This window comes from Ursus arctos, unplaced genomic scaffold (assembly GCF_023065955.2).
Source record: "Ursus arctos isolate Adak ecotype North America unplaced genomic scaffold, UrsArc2.0 scaffold_9, whole genome shotgun sequence".
Taxonomy (NCBI): domain Eukaryota; kingdom Metazoa; phylum Chordata; class Mammalia; order Carnivora; family Ursidae; genus Ursus; species Ursus arctos.
Genome location: NW_026623111.1, coordinates 78,228,457 through 78,245,059, shown reverse-complemented (window position 1 = coordinate 78,245,059; position 16,603 = coordinate 78,228,457). Strand labels below are relative to the sequence as shown.

The window sequence follows — 16,603 nt, the reverse complement described above, 5'->3', positions numbered from 1 at the left end:
CATTATGTTAAGAGAAATAAGCCAGTCACAGGGGCGCCTGGGTGGCTCAGTCAGTTAAGCGTCTGCTTTCATTCAGCTCAGGTCATGATCCCAGGGTCCTAGGATTGAACCCCACATTGGGCTCCCTGCTCAGCGGGGAGCCTGCTTCTCCCTCTTCTGCTCCCCCCCACTGCTTGCATGCATGCGCGCTCTCTCTCTGTCAAATAAAGAAAATTTTTTTTAAAAAAAGAAAGAAAGCAGCCAGTCACAAAAGGACAAACACTACATGATTCCACAAGTATGAGGTATCTAAAATAACCAAATTCATAGATACAGAAAGTAGAATGGTGGTTATCAGGCTGGGAGACAGGAGCAAAGGAGAGTTCTTGTTTAAGGGGTTTCATTCCTGCAAAATGAAAAATTTCAGATCTGTTCCACAACAATATAAATATACTTAATACTGAAACTGTACATTTAAAAATGGTTAAGATGATAAAGTTTGTTTTTTTACCACAATAAAAAAAAAGACACACTTAAAAAAAAGTTAAGTGATAAAACTGTATAGCTGTACGGAAGAGCAATGACCCCATTTTTGTTTTGAAAAAAATAAAGACAGCTAACATTTGGGTGCATACTATATGCCAAGCTCTGATTTAGGCACTTACTATGTATTAATGCTGTCAATCCTACAACAACAACTCTAAGAGGTCAGTAATGCTATTACTATCCCATTTTACAGGTGAGAAAACTGAGACACAGGTTACTTAGCATGTCCAAAAAACACAGAGCCAGAGGGTTTTCTGTTTTGGTTGGTGTTGGTTTTTTTTAAAGATTTTTTATTTATTTGAGAGAAAGAGCACAAACGGGGTTGGGTGGTGGAAGGAGCAGAGGGGAGGAGCAGAGGGAGAGTGAGCAGACTCTCCACTGAGCAGGGAGCCCAATGTGGGGCTCGATCCCAGGACCCCAAAATCATGACCTGAATGGAAGGCAAACACTTAACTATCTGAGACATCCAGATGCCCCTAAAGCTTTATTTATTTGAGAGCATGAGAGCACATGCATATGCACACGTGCGGGAGTAGGGGGGTGGACAGAGAAAGGAGGAGAGAGAGAATCCTCAAGCAGACTCCCCACTGAACACACAGCCCAGTGAGGGACTTGATCCCAGGATCCTGGGATCATGACCTGAGCCAAAATCCAGAGATGGCCGCATAACCAAGTGGGCCACCCAGGCACCCCCCAAAGTCAGGTTTTAAATGCAGGCCCTCTTGAGACACCATCCATGCTCTCAACCTCTACGTAATACATATAGAAAAGTCCGGAAAGATAATAAGCCAAACTATTAACATTCTCTTAGATTCTCTCTGATCATGATGCAGTTTTCACTTCATACGCTTCTATTAAATTTATGAAAAGCTTATGTACTGTTTTTTATAATGAAAAGCAAAAAGAGAGATTGACATTTTCAAAAAGTATACTTAATGTAACAGCAAGGTCTCTGTCCCTACTAACCATGACTTTATTTACTTTGATCTCTCCACTACAGTAAAGCTACTCTATTTGCCGTAACATGCTTTTGCAGCTTGCTTCTCTACTTCCATAAGCTAACCTTCCCCCAGAATACCCTCTCCTACACTCTAATGCATACCTTCTGATTTACCTTTTCACTTTTATTTATTTTTGTAATTTATCAAAATCCAGTTCTTAACTCACCTCCTTCAGGAGGCTTTCCTGTCCTTCCCTATACCACTTTTCACCTATTTAGTATGCTGCTTTGAAAAACTGCCCCAAAGAGGTTTTATCTGTATGATGGCCCTCACAGAGCCATCAGCAAAGTTCCTTGAATCTGTTACTACTCCTTCTCCTACAGGCAAGGACACTCCAGTGGCATGAAATATACTTGGCACCGACATCTGGATTTCTACATCTGGATTTCTAAAGACTTTCCTACAAGAAACAAAAGCTCCTTAGAGAGAGGCCTGATCCAGATCTGGGACGGGAAAATTACCAGGTAAGTCTGGTTTGTCTTGCGCCAGAAGGCCAGGAAGTAATCAGAGACTAATGCAGGAGGGTCAAAAGGATATAGAAGCCACTCTGAAAGTGGTATCACCAACCGAAACTGAGACAACCTGAACATCAAAAAGAATAAGGATTTTAACTTATTTTAATGTTTAATGAAAGAAGGGACACCTGGGTGGCTCAGTCGGTCAAGTATCTGACTCTTGAATTTGGCTGGGGTTGTGACCTCAGGGTCATGAGATGAAGCCCCACTTCCAGCTCCCCACTGAGCGTGGAGTCTGGTTGGGATTCTCTCTCCCTCCCCCTCTACCCCTCCCCCACTATGATCGCTGGCACGCTCTCTTACATGCTCTGTTTCTCTCTCCAGGCGGGGGCATGGAGGGAAAAAAAATCCAAATGTCCCTATACTGAAAAATGAGGAAACTACAACAAACATTTGTGATCACTGGAAGTGACCAATATATTACCATTACACGTCTTTTGAGTAGGAATATTATCATTTTTAGGTAGAACATAGTTTACTAACCAGTTGATGAGGAAGAACTTCCTTAGAGGGAAAAAAAAATCAGCTAGTAAATGACAGAATGGGGCTGGAAGGGGAATCACTATTTGCAACCCCTATTGAAATAATTACCAGGCAAGGATCATTACAGATACTAAAGCCACTTGGAGAAAGATTATTGACGAAAAGCCTATTCTCATCATGATTACACAGTCATGGCAAAGTGAAAGATGTATGCTTACAGTGGCGATGTGGCAGCAACCTCTTTAACCAAATGATCAAATTCAGGAGTGGGACAACCAGGCAATCTTCGTCTCCTAACGTGATACAACAGAACAAGACAACTGGCTAGTCTCTTTAAAGAGTCAGCATCATGAAATAAAGATGAGAGGACTCTTCTAAATTGAAACAGACTGAGAGACATGACAACCAAATGCTATCTGTGAGCTTTGATAAGAGCTTAATTCCAAAAAAATAACAAAAAGCAAAAACTACAACTCTTAAAGATGCCTGGGGGATAACTGAGAAATCTGAATAGGATTGACTGTTAGATGATGTTAGGGAATTCTTGTCAATTTTCTTAAATGTAATCATGGCATTGTAATTAAGAAAGAAGAATGTCCTTGTCATTAAAAGAGGCGTGCTGAATATTTCACGGGTGTGGTGTCATGTTGTCTGTGACTTACTCTCAAATGTTTCAACAAATACACAAATGCAATACACACATAAGCAGACAAAAACAAAGCAAACAGGTCAAAATGTTAATTTAGGTGATGAGTATACCGCAATTAGTTATTAATAGAATTTTTTCACAATAAAAAGCTAGGGAAACTTAATAAAGTTGTAAAATAAGTAAGGGGAAAAATAACTCCTTGTCTCTAACTTTCATTTAGCATCTCCTTGTGATTTATCTTTTTCTTAATTAAAGCATACTTCACATATTAGTTTCAGGTGCACAAATCTTGGTTCAATCACTTATCTTTTTTTAAAGTATTTCCTGTCTGTACAAGTAACCTTAAGTCCCTTGAGGACAGTTAAATTTTTACAGGTTTACAAATACGCAAATAGCCCAACCGACAAGTTATTCATAAGTAACACAAAAAACCAGTTTGATAAAAATCAAAACGTCTATTAATTTCAAGTCTTAGCAAGGATATGGAACAATATAAAGCTTTTGATGATAGGAGTGTAAGTACAATCACATTGGAAAACAATTTGGCAACATCAAAATAAAGCTGAACACATGCATATGCTAGGACTCGAGAAATTTTCTGATGGGTGTATGCCCAGGAGAAACTCGCACATAGGCACCAGGAATTAGGAATAAGAATATTTAAAGCAGCACTGGTTACAACAACAAAAACCTGGAACAACCCAAATTTCCATTAACAAAGAAATGAATAAACTATCATATGTGAATTCACTGGAGTATCATAAAGCAATGAAAATGAATGAACTAGAGCTACACACATGAACGAATCTCAAGAACATAATGTTAAACAAAGAAAGCAAGTTACCTAAGAATACTAGCAGTGATTTCATTTATAAAAATTTCAAAAACATCGAAGGTAAACAATGCATTATCTAAGGAATCAAACATACGGAAAAGAAAATGAATGTAAACACAAAATTCAGGATAAGCAGTTCCTCTTGTGTGGGGAACACACTGAAGCCTTCTGGTTTTACTAGTAATGTTCTTTTAATAAATGAGGTGCTAAGTACACAGGCATTTACTATATCATTTTTTTTAGATTCTATTAATGATTTACTATTAGTTTTTTATTCTACTCAAAATCTAATAACTGAGTAAAAAAAAAGATAATAACTGACTTTAAGGTACATAAAACCTCAATTCAAAAACAATACTAAATTATTCACATAATAACTGCACTTACAGTTCTCCACCATTTATTTAGCAGTGAACAATGCAAAGTAGTCACTATTCAAACAGTCAGACCTATCAGTAGTACCAATTAGCAAAAAAATGAGGAATAAAATAAATCCCTCCACCCAAAAAGCTATGCCCATTTAAGGAAAAAAACAAAAGCCATGCCACATCTAATGGCACCTACAGTTACCTAGTTTACTGAATGATTTAAGCTCATAGCTTGATGGATAAGACAAAGTAGCTTTCAGAATCCGATACAAAAGGTTGCCCTTTTGCACCTTTTATCAAGGCAGAATCGTTAAATACAGGTTCATAATATAGAGAAGTTTCTGTTGCCTCTTACTTTATGATGATAAGGAAACTGCTAACATCACAATTTCATTTATCTTTTATACCCTAACCACTAGAGGCCTGAGCCTATGACCCAAATAAATGCCACACTGGCGGACCCCAGCTGACAGGGTTTTTAAGAATGCTTTCCAACAGGCACGGCACACTCTAGTGTATCAGGAAGAAGTCCCTACTGAACCTTGCAATAAAACAGATGTTACTGGAGACAAAAACAGGAGAAAACTTTTTTTTAATGTGAGAAGACTTTAACATGAGATCTACCCTCTTACCAAATTTAAGTCTCAATATAATTTTCCTTGTTGTAGGTACAAGGTTGAATAGCAGATGTCAAGAGCCCATTCATCTTGTGTGACTCAAACTTTAAGCCCATTGGTTAGTAGCTCCCCATTTCTCCCTCCTCCCAGCCTGTGGCAGCCACCATTACATTCTTCGATTCTATGAATTTGACTATTTTAGATAACCTCATGTAAGCGGAATCATACAGTATCTTTCTGTAACCGGCTTATTTCAGGTAGCACAATGTGGCATATTGCAGAATTTCCTTCTTTGTTAAGGCTGTATTGTATTCCACTGCATGTATATACCACAATTTGTTTATCCATTCACCCATCCATGGATATTCTGGTTGTTTCCACAATTTAGCCACCGTGAACAGTGCTACAAGAAGAGAACTTATTTGCAATGTATAATTTGAGGGAAGTATCACAGGGTCCTTCTACCAGGCTCAACTATAGCTGCCAACACACTGAGAAAAGAAGACCTAGCTTACAGAGTGTGTTGAATTGCTCTTTATTCAAAGCCACGCACAAGACTGATACCAATCAAAGAAATCGAAATAAAAAGACATAATTGTTGAGCTACGAGTACTACCTGCCCAAGCATGAACAAGCAAATGCCTCATGTTAAAACAGAGAGATAGGAGAGGTTCGGGATCAAGCAGAAAAGGTAATAATTATATTTATACTCCATTACATTAAAACTTTACTATGCAGAGATTTACGGTTGCTCTATAGAGTATGCCTGCCTATACTACATCTACTAAATGGGTTTGCTATTAATACCAGGGACAATTCCTCATTAGTATAGGAATTACCACGCTATTGCTTCTCTCTTCTAACATCTAGAGCTAAGTATGTTCTTAGCTATGCGCTCATGTGTCTGTTACACCACCCCTACCAAATTTACTAAAACCAAACTAAAAATTTTGTATGTCAGGACACCTGGGTGATTCAGTGGGTTAAGCGTCTGCCTTCGGCTCAGGTCATGATCCCAGGGTCCTGGGACTGAGCCCTGCATCAGGCTCCCTGCTCAGCGGGGAGTCTGCTTCTCCCTCTGCCTGCTGCTCCCCCTGCTTGTGCTCTAACAAATAAAATCTTTAAGAAGAATAAAAATAAAAAATTAAAAATTCTGTATACCAAACATGAGATTCGCCCCCCAAAAAATGACTAGAACTTCTATCCACAAACTGTATGAACAATATAAGACCACATCTACTTCCACCAGCCCTTCAATCTCTAAAAACAACTGAGTTCAAGACTTGTTCAATTTTTGATTACCTATCAAATGACGTTTGCTTTTTACAAGTTCTACTGGAATACAAATATAACTATGCCAAAACCCCAGCATAACTGTTTATAAGTGTGTCAATGAAAGGATATCTCCACTGACCACCACAATGTCCTCTAACCAACAATGGTCTTTTATAAGATCAATGAGCTTTATAAGAAGCTATGATAGTTATACCCAATCACCTAACTTACAGTGGTACCTAGGGATGGTGTGAGATAATGCAAGGAATTGAAAGATAATCCCTATAAATACAAACTATAATATGGTAATATCTCCATCAATGATGAAGATGAGTTCCAGAAACACGCTGCATTATCAGGAACTTTGTTAGGGAAAGACAAAGAGTTTCAGAGGGCACAGTCACATTTCAAAGATGCTACATGTTGGAAGGGCAGTTCCTCCCTCAGTTCCCAACTCCAACCCCCAAGATGCCCAGCTACTCACTTTCTTCCTGGAGACCAAAATCATCACCTTACTTTGCCACTTTGCCACTGCCCCTTTGAAAGAATCTACTGCAAGAATTTGTTCAAAATTCCTATAAACAAACAGGAGCAGGAGTGGCAGGGATAGGCAAATGGATGAAGGGGAGTGGGAGATACAGGCTTCGTTTCAGAATAAGTCACAGGTATAAAAGGCATAGCATAGAAAATACAGTCAATGATACTGTAATAGTGTTGTATAGTGACAGACGGTAGCTACACTGTGGTGAGCACAGCCTAAGGTAGAGATGTTGAATCACTGCGTTATACACCTGAAACTAATGTTAACATTGTGTGTCAACTATACTCGAACTAAAAAACTTTTAAAAATGATGAAAAAGTTCTAAATACTGTGAGAATTACTAAAATGTGACAGAGACACAAAGTCAGCAAATGCTATTAGAAAAATGGGGCCAAGGGACTTGCTTGACACAGGATTGTCACAAACCTTCAATTTGTAAAAAACACAGTATGTGAAAGCACAATAAAACAGGCGTATATATGTCTGTGCATATACATATATAGGTATACCTATGTATACCTCCACTTCTAGCTTTCTTTAATTTCTCTCAGGAATGATATGAATTTTTTAGTGTAGAGATCTTTTGTTGCTTTTATCAGATTTTTCCCAGTTGTTTGATTTCCTTGGGTGCTACTATAACATCTTTCATAATTTTATTTTTCAATAGCTATTATGGAAAAACAAAAATTGCTTTTGTAATTTAAAAAAAAACAAAAATAAAATTTTCATAACAAATGGTAACTTCTCTCTAAACATTTTTAAACCTTCCTTATAACTGGGACGCCTGGGTGGCTCAGCTGGTTAAGCGTCTGCCTGCAGCTCAGGTCATGATCCCAGAGTCCTGGGATCAAGTCCTGCACTGGGCTCCTTGCTCCTTGGGGAGCCTGCTTCTTCCTCCATGCTGCTCCCCCCGCTTGTGCGTGCTCACTCTCTCTCTCTGGCAAATAAACAAAATCTTAAAAAAAAACTATAAGTGTAATAGTATTAGACCTGAGGCTACATGCATAATAAAACCACTCACTGAGCACTGTGCTAAGTACTTTGCATACTCTCTTATTCACCTTCCTCTCAACTCCATGAAGAGGATACACCATTAGCCCTCTACTACAAATTTAAGAGAGAATTTGGCAAAGATCTGGCAGCAAAGAATTAACCCCAAGTCAGTCTATAAACCCTGTCTACTTCCACTCATACTATACTCTTTAAAGTTCTTATATCTTATGAATGGTTACAAATCACTCAGGTCCTTCTCAGCTGATCCTTTACAGACAAGATAGCATCTACGCTGGGCTATTTACTAAGGGGCTTGAATGCTCTTTGCTTTCCTTCTCAGGCCCATCCACCTCTTTTCGTTGTTAAGAAACTGAGTGCCTACGGTGTACAAGGTAGAGAAAATGAAAATATGTAAAGCACAGACTCCATCCTCAAAATACTCTTACAGATTCCTAGGAACTAGGCCTAAGCTACTACACTATTAAAACTGGTAAACTACTATCAAATAAGAATGGACACTTCTATAAGGAAATACCATCAAACATCAGAAAAGCTCAATTTTCAAGTAAAAGGGATTTTACTCATATAAAGAACGAAAACTTTTCTTAAAATTAAACATCTTAGGGGCACCTGGCTGGCTTAGTCAGAAGAGCATGTGACTCTTGATCTCAGGGTTGTAAGTTCAAGCCCCACATTAGGTACAGAGATTACTAAAAAAACCAAACTTAAAATATAAATTAAGCATCTTAGATAAAAATATTTTTTACCTTAAGCATTAAACACAGCATAATACTAAAAAGACCTAACACCGAGAGGCACCTGGGTGGCTCTGTCGGTTGGGCATCCGACTCTTGATTTTGGCTCTGGTGGTGATTTCAAGGTCCTGAGACTGGGCGGGGCGATGGGCTCCCCACTCAGTGGGGAGTCGGCTTGAGGTTCTCTCCCTCTCCCTCAACACGACCCCCCACTAGCGTGTGCTCTAATAAATTTTTTTTAATGTTTAAAAAAAAAAAGGCCTAACATTGATTAAATTTACTAATGTGCAAAGTGTTTTACATACAATCACCAAAATTCTGTATTATCAATGGCCCCATTTTAAAAGAATGTAACATAAAACAGAGAAGTCAAGTTATTTGCCCACAATCACACAGCTAGTAAACGATGGAGTCATCATTCAACTGTAGTGTGTACCTCTCTATTCAGCCTTGTGATACATTTAACATTGATTCAAACATTCACAGCCCACCTACTGCATGCATAGCACTGTGCTGAGAAATGAGAGGGCAGTGAACAAGATAGCTTATTCATGAATCTCACCTTGTGATTAAAAAATAAATAAGAAAACAAATGAGATAATTACAGATTGTGTAAAATATTCTAAAGGAAATCAAGAAGGTATTGTGAGAAAGTAACTGGGAAAGGCTTACCTCTGTTATGTTCTCTTATAGTTTTGTTCTCAAGATTGTTCCCACACAAGCTGGCCAGACAGCCAAGCTGGGGACCAGAGAAGCAGGCAGACAGAAGACAGAACACTCCTAGTGAAGATGACCAGAGAAGTGGCGAGGAGAAGCCCTAGTGTCAAGTTTTCACAAACGTGTTCGCATTTTTCCACAAATCATAAGGAGACAATGTTCTTTCTACTGAATAATACCATGCGTAAGAGAACATCACCTATGCCTGATGAATATGATTTCACAGTACCTTTTCAAAATCTCAACAGGTAGTGTCTATAACTCATTTAGCATTATAAAATGCAACCTAATTTTAAACTCAATGTAAACTACATTATTCCACTCATGGTACACAATTTCCAAAGCAAATTATTGGGTTTTTTGTTTTAAATCCAGGTCCCACACAGGCTTCAACAAATTAAAATTTGAAAATTATTTCAAAGAAATAGACTCATACCAGGTTTAGCATGCTGAGTAGTCCCAATGCTATTTTTAGAAAGAGCAACACTTCTCATGTGCAACTTTTTCCAAATGATACTAACAAGGTCAAGGAGCATATCCTATCTAAAAACAAGACCTATACAACATAGCTCTAAGATCTCTTATAATGGCTTATGTACAAGTGGTGTGACCGGAAGGATTTATTTGTACTTTACATACACCTTTATGTTTACAGACTTCATATTTTAAATATTCATATTACCTGTATATACAATTCTTATGTATTTGTTTTCATTCCATTCATTTATATTTGTCGTATGGCAGTGTTGCATTGTACTTACAGCCTTTAAAAAAAAAATGCTTCAGCATTTCACATTCACTGGATAATTTGAGCTCCAGAACAACCTTGTGAAATATGTAAGTAAGAGTATCATCTTCCCCTCTGCACAGTGGAAGGACTGGAGCTCAGAAAGGTTAGGGAACTTGACCAGTTCAAGATTGCACAGGACTTGGCAAGGGCAGGGCCCTGACCAGGCCTTCAGACTCTTTGTTCATGCTCTTCTCCTCCCCACAGGACGCTACTAATTTAATACCTGAACTTTCCTGTGTCTCTCTCTTCAGCAAACCTGGACTGTAACTAAGAGCCATACCACTGCTGCCCTGCCAATACTCTGAGTGTCCAAATGCAACCGGAACACTAGTACTTTTCAGTAAACATAAACACGAGCACACGTTTCAGTCAGGACCCCATTCAGTGCTGGGTTTGCTTCACTGCACAAAACTTATTAAAATACACCACGGCCTTAAAGCATAACCCTTAATGGAACTGACTTTTCACTCAGTGGGAAATTCTGTAAATGAGAACGGTGACTCATAGCGCTAACTTATGGTTTTCTACGTTAATAATTTTGGATGCCAAAGCAAAAGAATGAATTACAGACCCTTATCTATCCCCAAGCCCAAAGTTGCTTAAGTGTCAAAGCGCGGTAGTAAAACACAAGGAGAGAGGTGGGGCTGGAGCTAGCGTTCCTCCTCTCTGCGTCCCCGGGCAACCCACTCCTCAAAACCCAGAGGGTCTCTTCCGACCCCCAATCCCGCCGGGACCAGAGTGACTGACTACCCGGCCCTGCAACCCTCCGCGACCACGACCAGAGTCCTGCCGGGAGCTGCGACTGTGGGGACACGCACGGCTGAGGCTCCCCCTCCCCGGGCGTCCCCACCTGTCTCAGGTAGCCCGCACATCTGGCAGTCCCAGCAAGGGCAGAGGATGCGCGACGGGAACCCGCCCCTAAACGCGGCGCCCTAGGACCGCCGGGCTACCCGGGACAAGTCGCTTCCGCCCCCAGCCCACATGGCCGCTGGAAGACCGCGCCCGCGTCCGAGGGGCCCAGGATCCCCGGAGGCGGGAGGGGGCGGCGGCGCTGCGGCTAGGGGGAGGAGGAAGCGCGGCCGGCGCGCCCGGGGGGTTGGAAGAGGAGGAGCGCGTCCCAACCGGCCGCGAGGGCAGGCTGAGAGGGGAGGAAGTCCGCCGCCAGTGGCGGCGCCGCGGGGGAGCAGGCGTCTACCTGGGAGCAGAAGTACGAGCCCTGGATGCCCAGCTTGATGCAGGTGGGACACTGGAGCTTGGCCTCGCTGCTGCAGCCGTCGGTCTCGCACACCCGCGTCTCCACGGCCGCCATGCTGCCTGGCTGCTGGAGGAGCGCCTCACCGAGGAAGAGGAGGAGGAGGAGGAGGGAGGGCAGAGGAGGGGACAGAGGCCGAGCCGGGGGAGGAGCTCGGCCCGCCGGGCCTGGGCGCGGAAGCAGGAGGAGCGCCGGGCCGGCCCAGACCACGCTGCGCGCCCCGCCCCCGCCCCGCGCGCGCAACTGGCGCCCCGCCCCGCAGCGTTCGCCCCGCCTCCGCCCGCGGCCCCCGCCTCCCGGCGCCAGGCGCGCACGTGGGGGCTAGAGGGAGCTTGGCGGAGGTCTCCACCAGCTCCGCGCGGTCTCACGTGTGTCCCGGACCAGCGCGACCTCCTGGCGCCGGGCGGAGAAGGCCAGGTGCGGCCGGGAGGGAGGGTCCCTCATGTCTTGCGTTCTCTGTACTTACAGAGACAGCGCCCTGGTCGTGCCTTGCTGGATCGCAGGGTCCTGAATATCCCCCACACTCACAGGAGGTTGGAAAGGGCGTCCCGCTCCTCTGCGTTGGTCACCCGGCAGCTCCTCGGAAAAGGAAAGTAATTCCCTTTTTAAAGTTGTTTCTCACGGATAGCGTCTGCTCTGAGGCCTAAGGACCACCACTCAGTCATTCACAGAAAGGGGAGCCAGAGAGCTGTCAGCTGAGATTTGCATCAGCCCTCCCTCGTGCCTGATTTTTTTTCACACAACCCCCCCTTCCCATTCATAATGTACAATGCTAGTGACAGTAACACTACGACTACTAGATATTCAATAAAACAATTTTGTATTATCCCAGTCGATTGTTTAAAAGGTGAGTAGGGAAGAATTGTATTAATCTTGAATCATCAGGGTTGAAAGGAGCTTTAGAGGTCATCTGATGCAACTTGTTGCCCAAATCTCTTCAACTACGTCCCAGATCTGCCATTTTCTAACTTGTGCTTGAATACCTCCTGTCACTAGGGAAGGGACCCTTTCCTAGTACTTACTGATCGTCAACTAAATGTTGTGAACTTCGTGTTATCTAATCCATATTTTTTTAAACAACATACTTAATAGAGGAGAAAAAGCCATGTTACTTTTATTTTTAATAAGTTTTGCTGGGTAAGCAATACAAACAATGTAATAAAATCAAATAAATTTTTTAAAAGATTTTATTTATTTCTTTGAGAGAAGAGATTGGGGAAGTTCTGAGGGAGAGGGAGAAGCAGGCTCCCCGCTGAGCAGGGAGCTGGATGCAGGGCTCAATCCTGGGACCCTGGGATCATGACCTGAATGAAAGGCAGACACTTAAGGGACTGAGCCCCCCAGGTGCCCCCAAATACACTTTAAAAGGTTAGACCTGAGCAAAAAGAAACCAACCAGTAAATATATATGTGTATAGGTGTATATGTATAAATATGATACATATGTGTGTATATATATAAAATATTTTTTAACAAAAACTGGGCCGTACCATGCAGTCTTTAGTTACTTGCTTTCTTCAGTCATTGTGAACCTCCTTTATTGTCATTAAATATGGTATAATTTAATATATTATTATTGATTTAATTATAATTAAATCATTAAATTTTGACTTAATTATAATAAATTAAATTTACCATATAATTTTAACATCTGCATAATATTCTTTTGTATGGATAGTTTACTGACCAAGTTCACTAAAAATAGGCATTTAAGTTATTTTTAATTGTTACATATTATAAGCAAGGCTTCAGTGAATACTCTTTTAGCTAGAACTTTGTGTACATCCTTATTTACTTAGGATATATTCTTTTTTTTTTTTTTTTTTTTAAGTAGACTCCACACCCAGCATGGAGCCCACTCTGGGACTCAAACTCACAACCCCAGACCAAGGCCCAACCTGAGACCAAGAGTGGGATGTTTAACTGACTGAGCCACCCAGGTGCCAGGAAGATATGTTCTTAAAAAGTGGAATTACTGCATCAAAGGGTTGTCACTATTTATTTTTTATAATATAATTTGTCAAATTTTCCTTTAGAAAGTGTATACAAGGGGCACCTTGGTGACTCAATCGGTTAAGTGTCTGCCTTCAGCTTAGGTCATGATCCCAGGGTTCAGGGATCAAGCCCCAGGTAGGGCTCCCATGGAGCCTGCTTCTCCCTCTCCCTCTGCCTGCCGCTCACCCTGCTTGTGCACTCACTCTCTTGCTCGCTCTCTCTCAAATAAATGAAATCTTCAGGAAAAAAAAGTGTATACAAATTTACAATATGGTCAGAACAATTCTGACATATTATTTCCTGAGACTTTACTAGTGCTAGTTATTACCTATTTTTAATGCTTGTCATTTTGATAAATGGAAAATTGTATCTTGTTTTTTTATTTTATATTATAATGAGGCCAAACATTTGTCTCTGATTATCAGCATTTGTACGTTTTCCTGTATGTGTTTGCTTTTATTTGTCAATTTTTCTTTTTTGCAGAACAATACTTAAAAAAAGCCAAGACAAATTAGCCACAATACCATCACCTAAACACATTGTTCGCCTTGTCCTTGTCACCTTCAGTCCTTATCCATGTGCATATTCAGTGTTTACTATTTGCAGTTACTGATAAAATTTTTTATTCTACATTTTCATATAATATTAGGCCACGGATTAATCTTCGATTTAGGAAAACACTAAGTTCTATTCCTTTCCTACATGACAGCTCTTTATGTGTTTGAGACTGTCATGTCTTATGGTTTGTCAGTCTTAACAGCATCCCCTTTTATCTTCTAGTGTGTTTAGATCCCTTGCAATCTTTCTCCGTCTAATCTGGAGGAATTCCAGTTTGTTTTCCCCTGATGGGTTGTGTTCAGATTAAGCTAATCAAATAGAAGAACAGGAATTATTGAAAATTCTAGTCCAAAAGACCCTCGGGGTTCTTCTCAGGCAAGGGGAGACTGGAAACTCTCCTTTTGCTGGCTGTCTGCTTTGGAAGCTGCTGTGTCCTTGCACCTTTAGGCTGTGAGGCAATTAAGAACACAGATGTTGCATTAAGATAGGCAGACCTCGGTTGAAACCCCTGCCTCCAACTCTTCTTCTTGAGTCATGTTTCCATAAGCAACTTGTTTAACCTCATTTTCCATATTTGAAAAACACCGGCTAGAGTACTTACCCATAGAGTTTTATGCTAATTACATTGGATAGATTTTGTGAAGTGCTTAGGAACCCCGTAAGTGATACTTAGACTTGCTACTAGGTCCTCCTTATTTGGTCCTCCTCACCCTCCACAAAACAAGCTATCGAGTGAGAGAAACTTCCTAAGACCAGCTTTCTTAAGATAATCATACAGATCTCTTTTGTTTAAGCATAAAAAAGTGACGAAATAGGAGATTTTTACAAAATTATATCAGTCAGAGTCCCTGTTTTATTCTTCTCTTCATTCTGAGATTTTAACTCAAAGTCCCCATTGGACATCCTGTTTTTATTTTAATTCCTGTGGGCAAAGTTCAGCCAACCCACTTCCAGGTGGAAGAGTGGACTTCAGAATCTCAGTGAGAATTTGGCAATGATAAAGAGTCCTTTGGCCTTGGAAGGCACTTGTCTCCTGGGACTTCTGCACAGAGAGAAGCCCCTTTGAGATTGTGTCTAAGCACATGCCCAAAGCCATCTGTCCAACTAGCTACTATATTTCCAGTGTCCATGGACATTTCAAATCCAGCATGGCCAAAAAGAAACAATTATCTTCTGTTTACCCACTTTTGCCCTTTAAATCTGCTTTTTCTCCTGACTTCCCTGTCTTGCTTAGTGACATCCTTTACCAACTCTTGTCTCTCAAGTTAAAAAGTGGGCCCCTTCTCTTCTCCATCCCCTCACGTCAAATGAATTGCTCAGCCCTGTAGATTTTATCCCCTAAATATTTTTTTAATGTGTTATCTCTATTCTTATGGCTGCAGCTTTAATTTAGGCCATTTTAAGCCTTTGCTTAGACTATTATGGTAGCTTCTTAACTGCCTTTAATCCACTGGATCTACCCTGCCATCAAGCTGATTGTTCTCAGAGATAAATCTGATCATACCTTTCCCCTGCTTAAAAGCCTTGGCTAATATGGGAGAGCTGGGGATAGGGTCAAAAGGTGGCCAGAGCCTGCAGAATGGTGGCAAGGAAACAGTCAGGACTAAGGAGATCTGTGGACCACCAAGGCCAAAGCTAAAGACACAGTCAAGGAGATCAGGGGCTTGGTACATAAAAGGGAAAATAGCAAATAAGTAACTAAATTAAGGATAATGAGAGCCAAGTTTATCACTGTCTGAGGAGGGAGTTACAAATAGGAAAAGGATGAAGGCTAGGATGAATCATGTCATGTTGTATTGGAATTAGAACTATTGACGTGAACTCAAGGTTTTGATTAATAGATAATATGGACATGTGCATATATATATATATATACATATATATATATATATGAAGTTCTGACCACTAAGGGGACCTATAGGCAATGAGCACACTTAATTTTCAGTTCTTGGTTTCAAAATAGTGTTCTTCACTAAAAGGAATCAGATCTCCTTGAAGAGCTGGCTCATTTCAGGACCAGAGCAGAGCAAGTACAATTCTGGAAAGTCTCATTGTACCAGAACATAAGGTAGAGGACACAAATTATGGAGACTATAGAAAGGACACAGTAGCTAATTTGAAGCATCTCCCACTGGCCAAACTGAATATAATTTGAACACCAGAATAAATAATGATAGTATCAGATGATAACCCACTGAGGAAAAATAGTATTCCATGAGCCCATACTGATAAAAAAATATATAGATAAACAACCAAATGAGGGGCAAAAGTAAGCACTTCTTTACAATAGATTGTCAACTAAGAAATTGGAAGAAAATTGAGAGCTTTTATTCTAAGATCAGGAACAAGACAAAGATGTCCATGGTCACCACTTTTATTCAACACAGTACTAGAAGTCCTAGCTGTAGCAACCAGACAAGAAAAAGACATAAAAGGCATCCAAATTGTGTAAGGAAGAAGTAAAACTTTCACTGTTTGCAGATGACATGATACTATATACAGGAAACCCCAAACACTTCACCAAAAAACTATTAGAACTGATAAATTAATTCAGTAAAATTGCAGGATACAAAATTAATTACAGAAATCTCTTGCATTCCTATACACTAATAACAAAGTAGCAGAAAGAAAAATTAAGAAAACAATCTCATTAACAATTGCACCAAAAGAATAAAATACCTAGGAATAAACTTAACCAAGGCGGTAAAAGACCTCTACTCTGAAAACTGTGAGTC

The 16,603-nt window shown here is 40.7% G+C and overlaps 1 protein-coding gene across 3 annotated transcripts in view; it reads right to left on the bottom strand.

The window, feature by feature from the left end:
• The window catches only part of METAP1 (methionyl aminopeptidase 1), a 68,577-nt gene extending 57,041 nt beyond the window's left edge, over positions 1-11,536 (bottom strand). The window contains exon 1 of one of the 3 annotated variants that reach the window (XM_026509678.4): positions 11,260-11,536. In XM_026509678.4, the coding sequence (XP_026365463.1) occupies positions 11,260-11,373 (114 nt within the window). In that variant the 5' untranslated portion in view covers positions 11,374-11,536. The remainder of the gene's footprint in view (positions 1-11,259) is intronic. The other 2 variants (XM_026509679.4, XM_048211748.2) reach the window with 2 other exon arrangements.
• Positions 11,537-16,603: the final 5,067 nt, after the last annotated feature.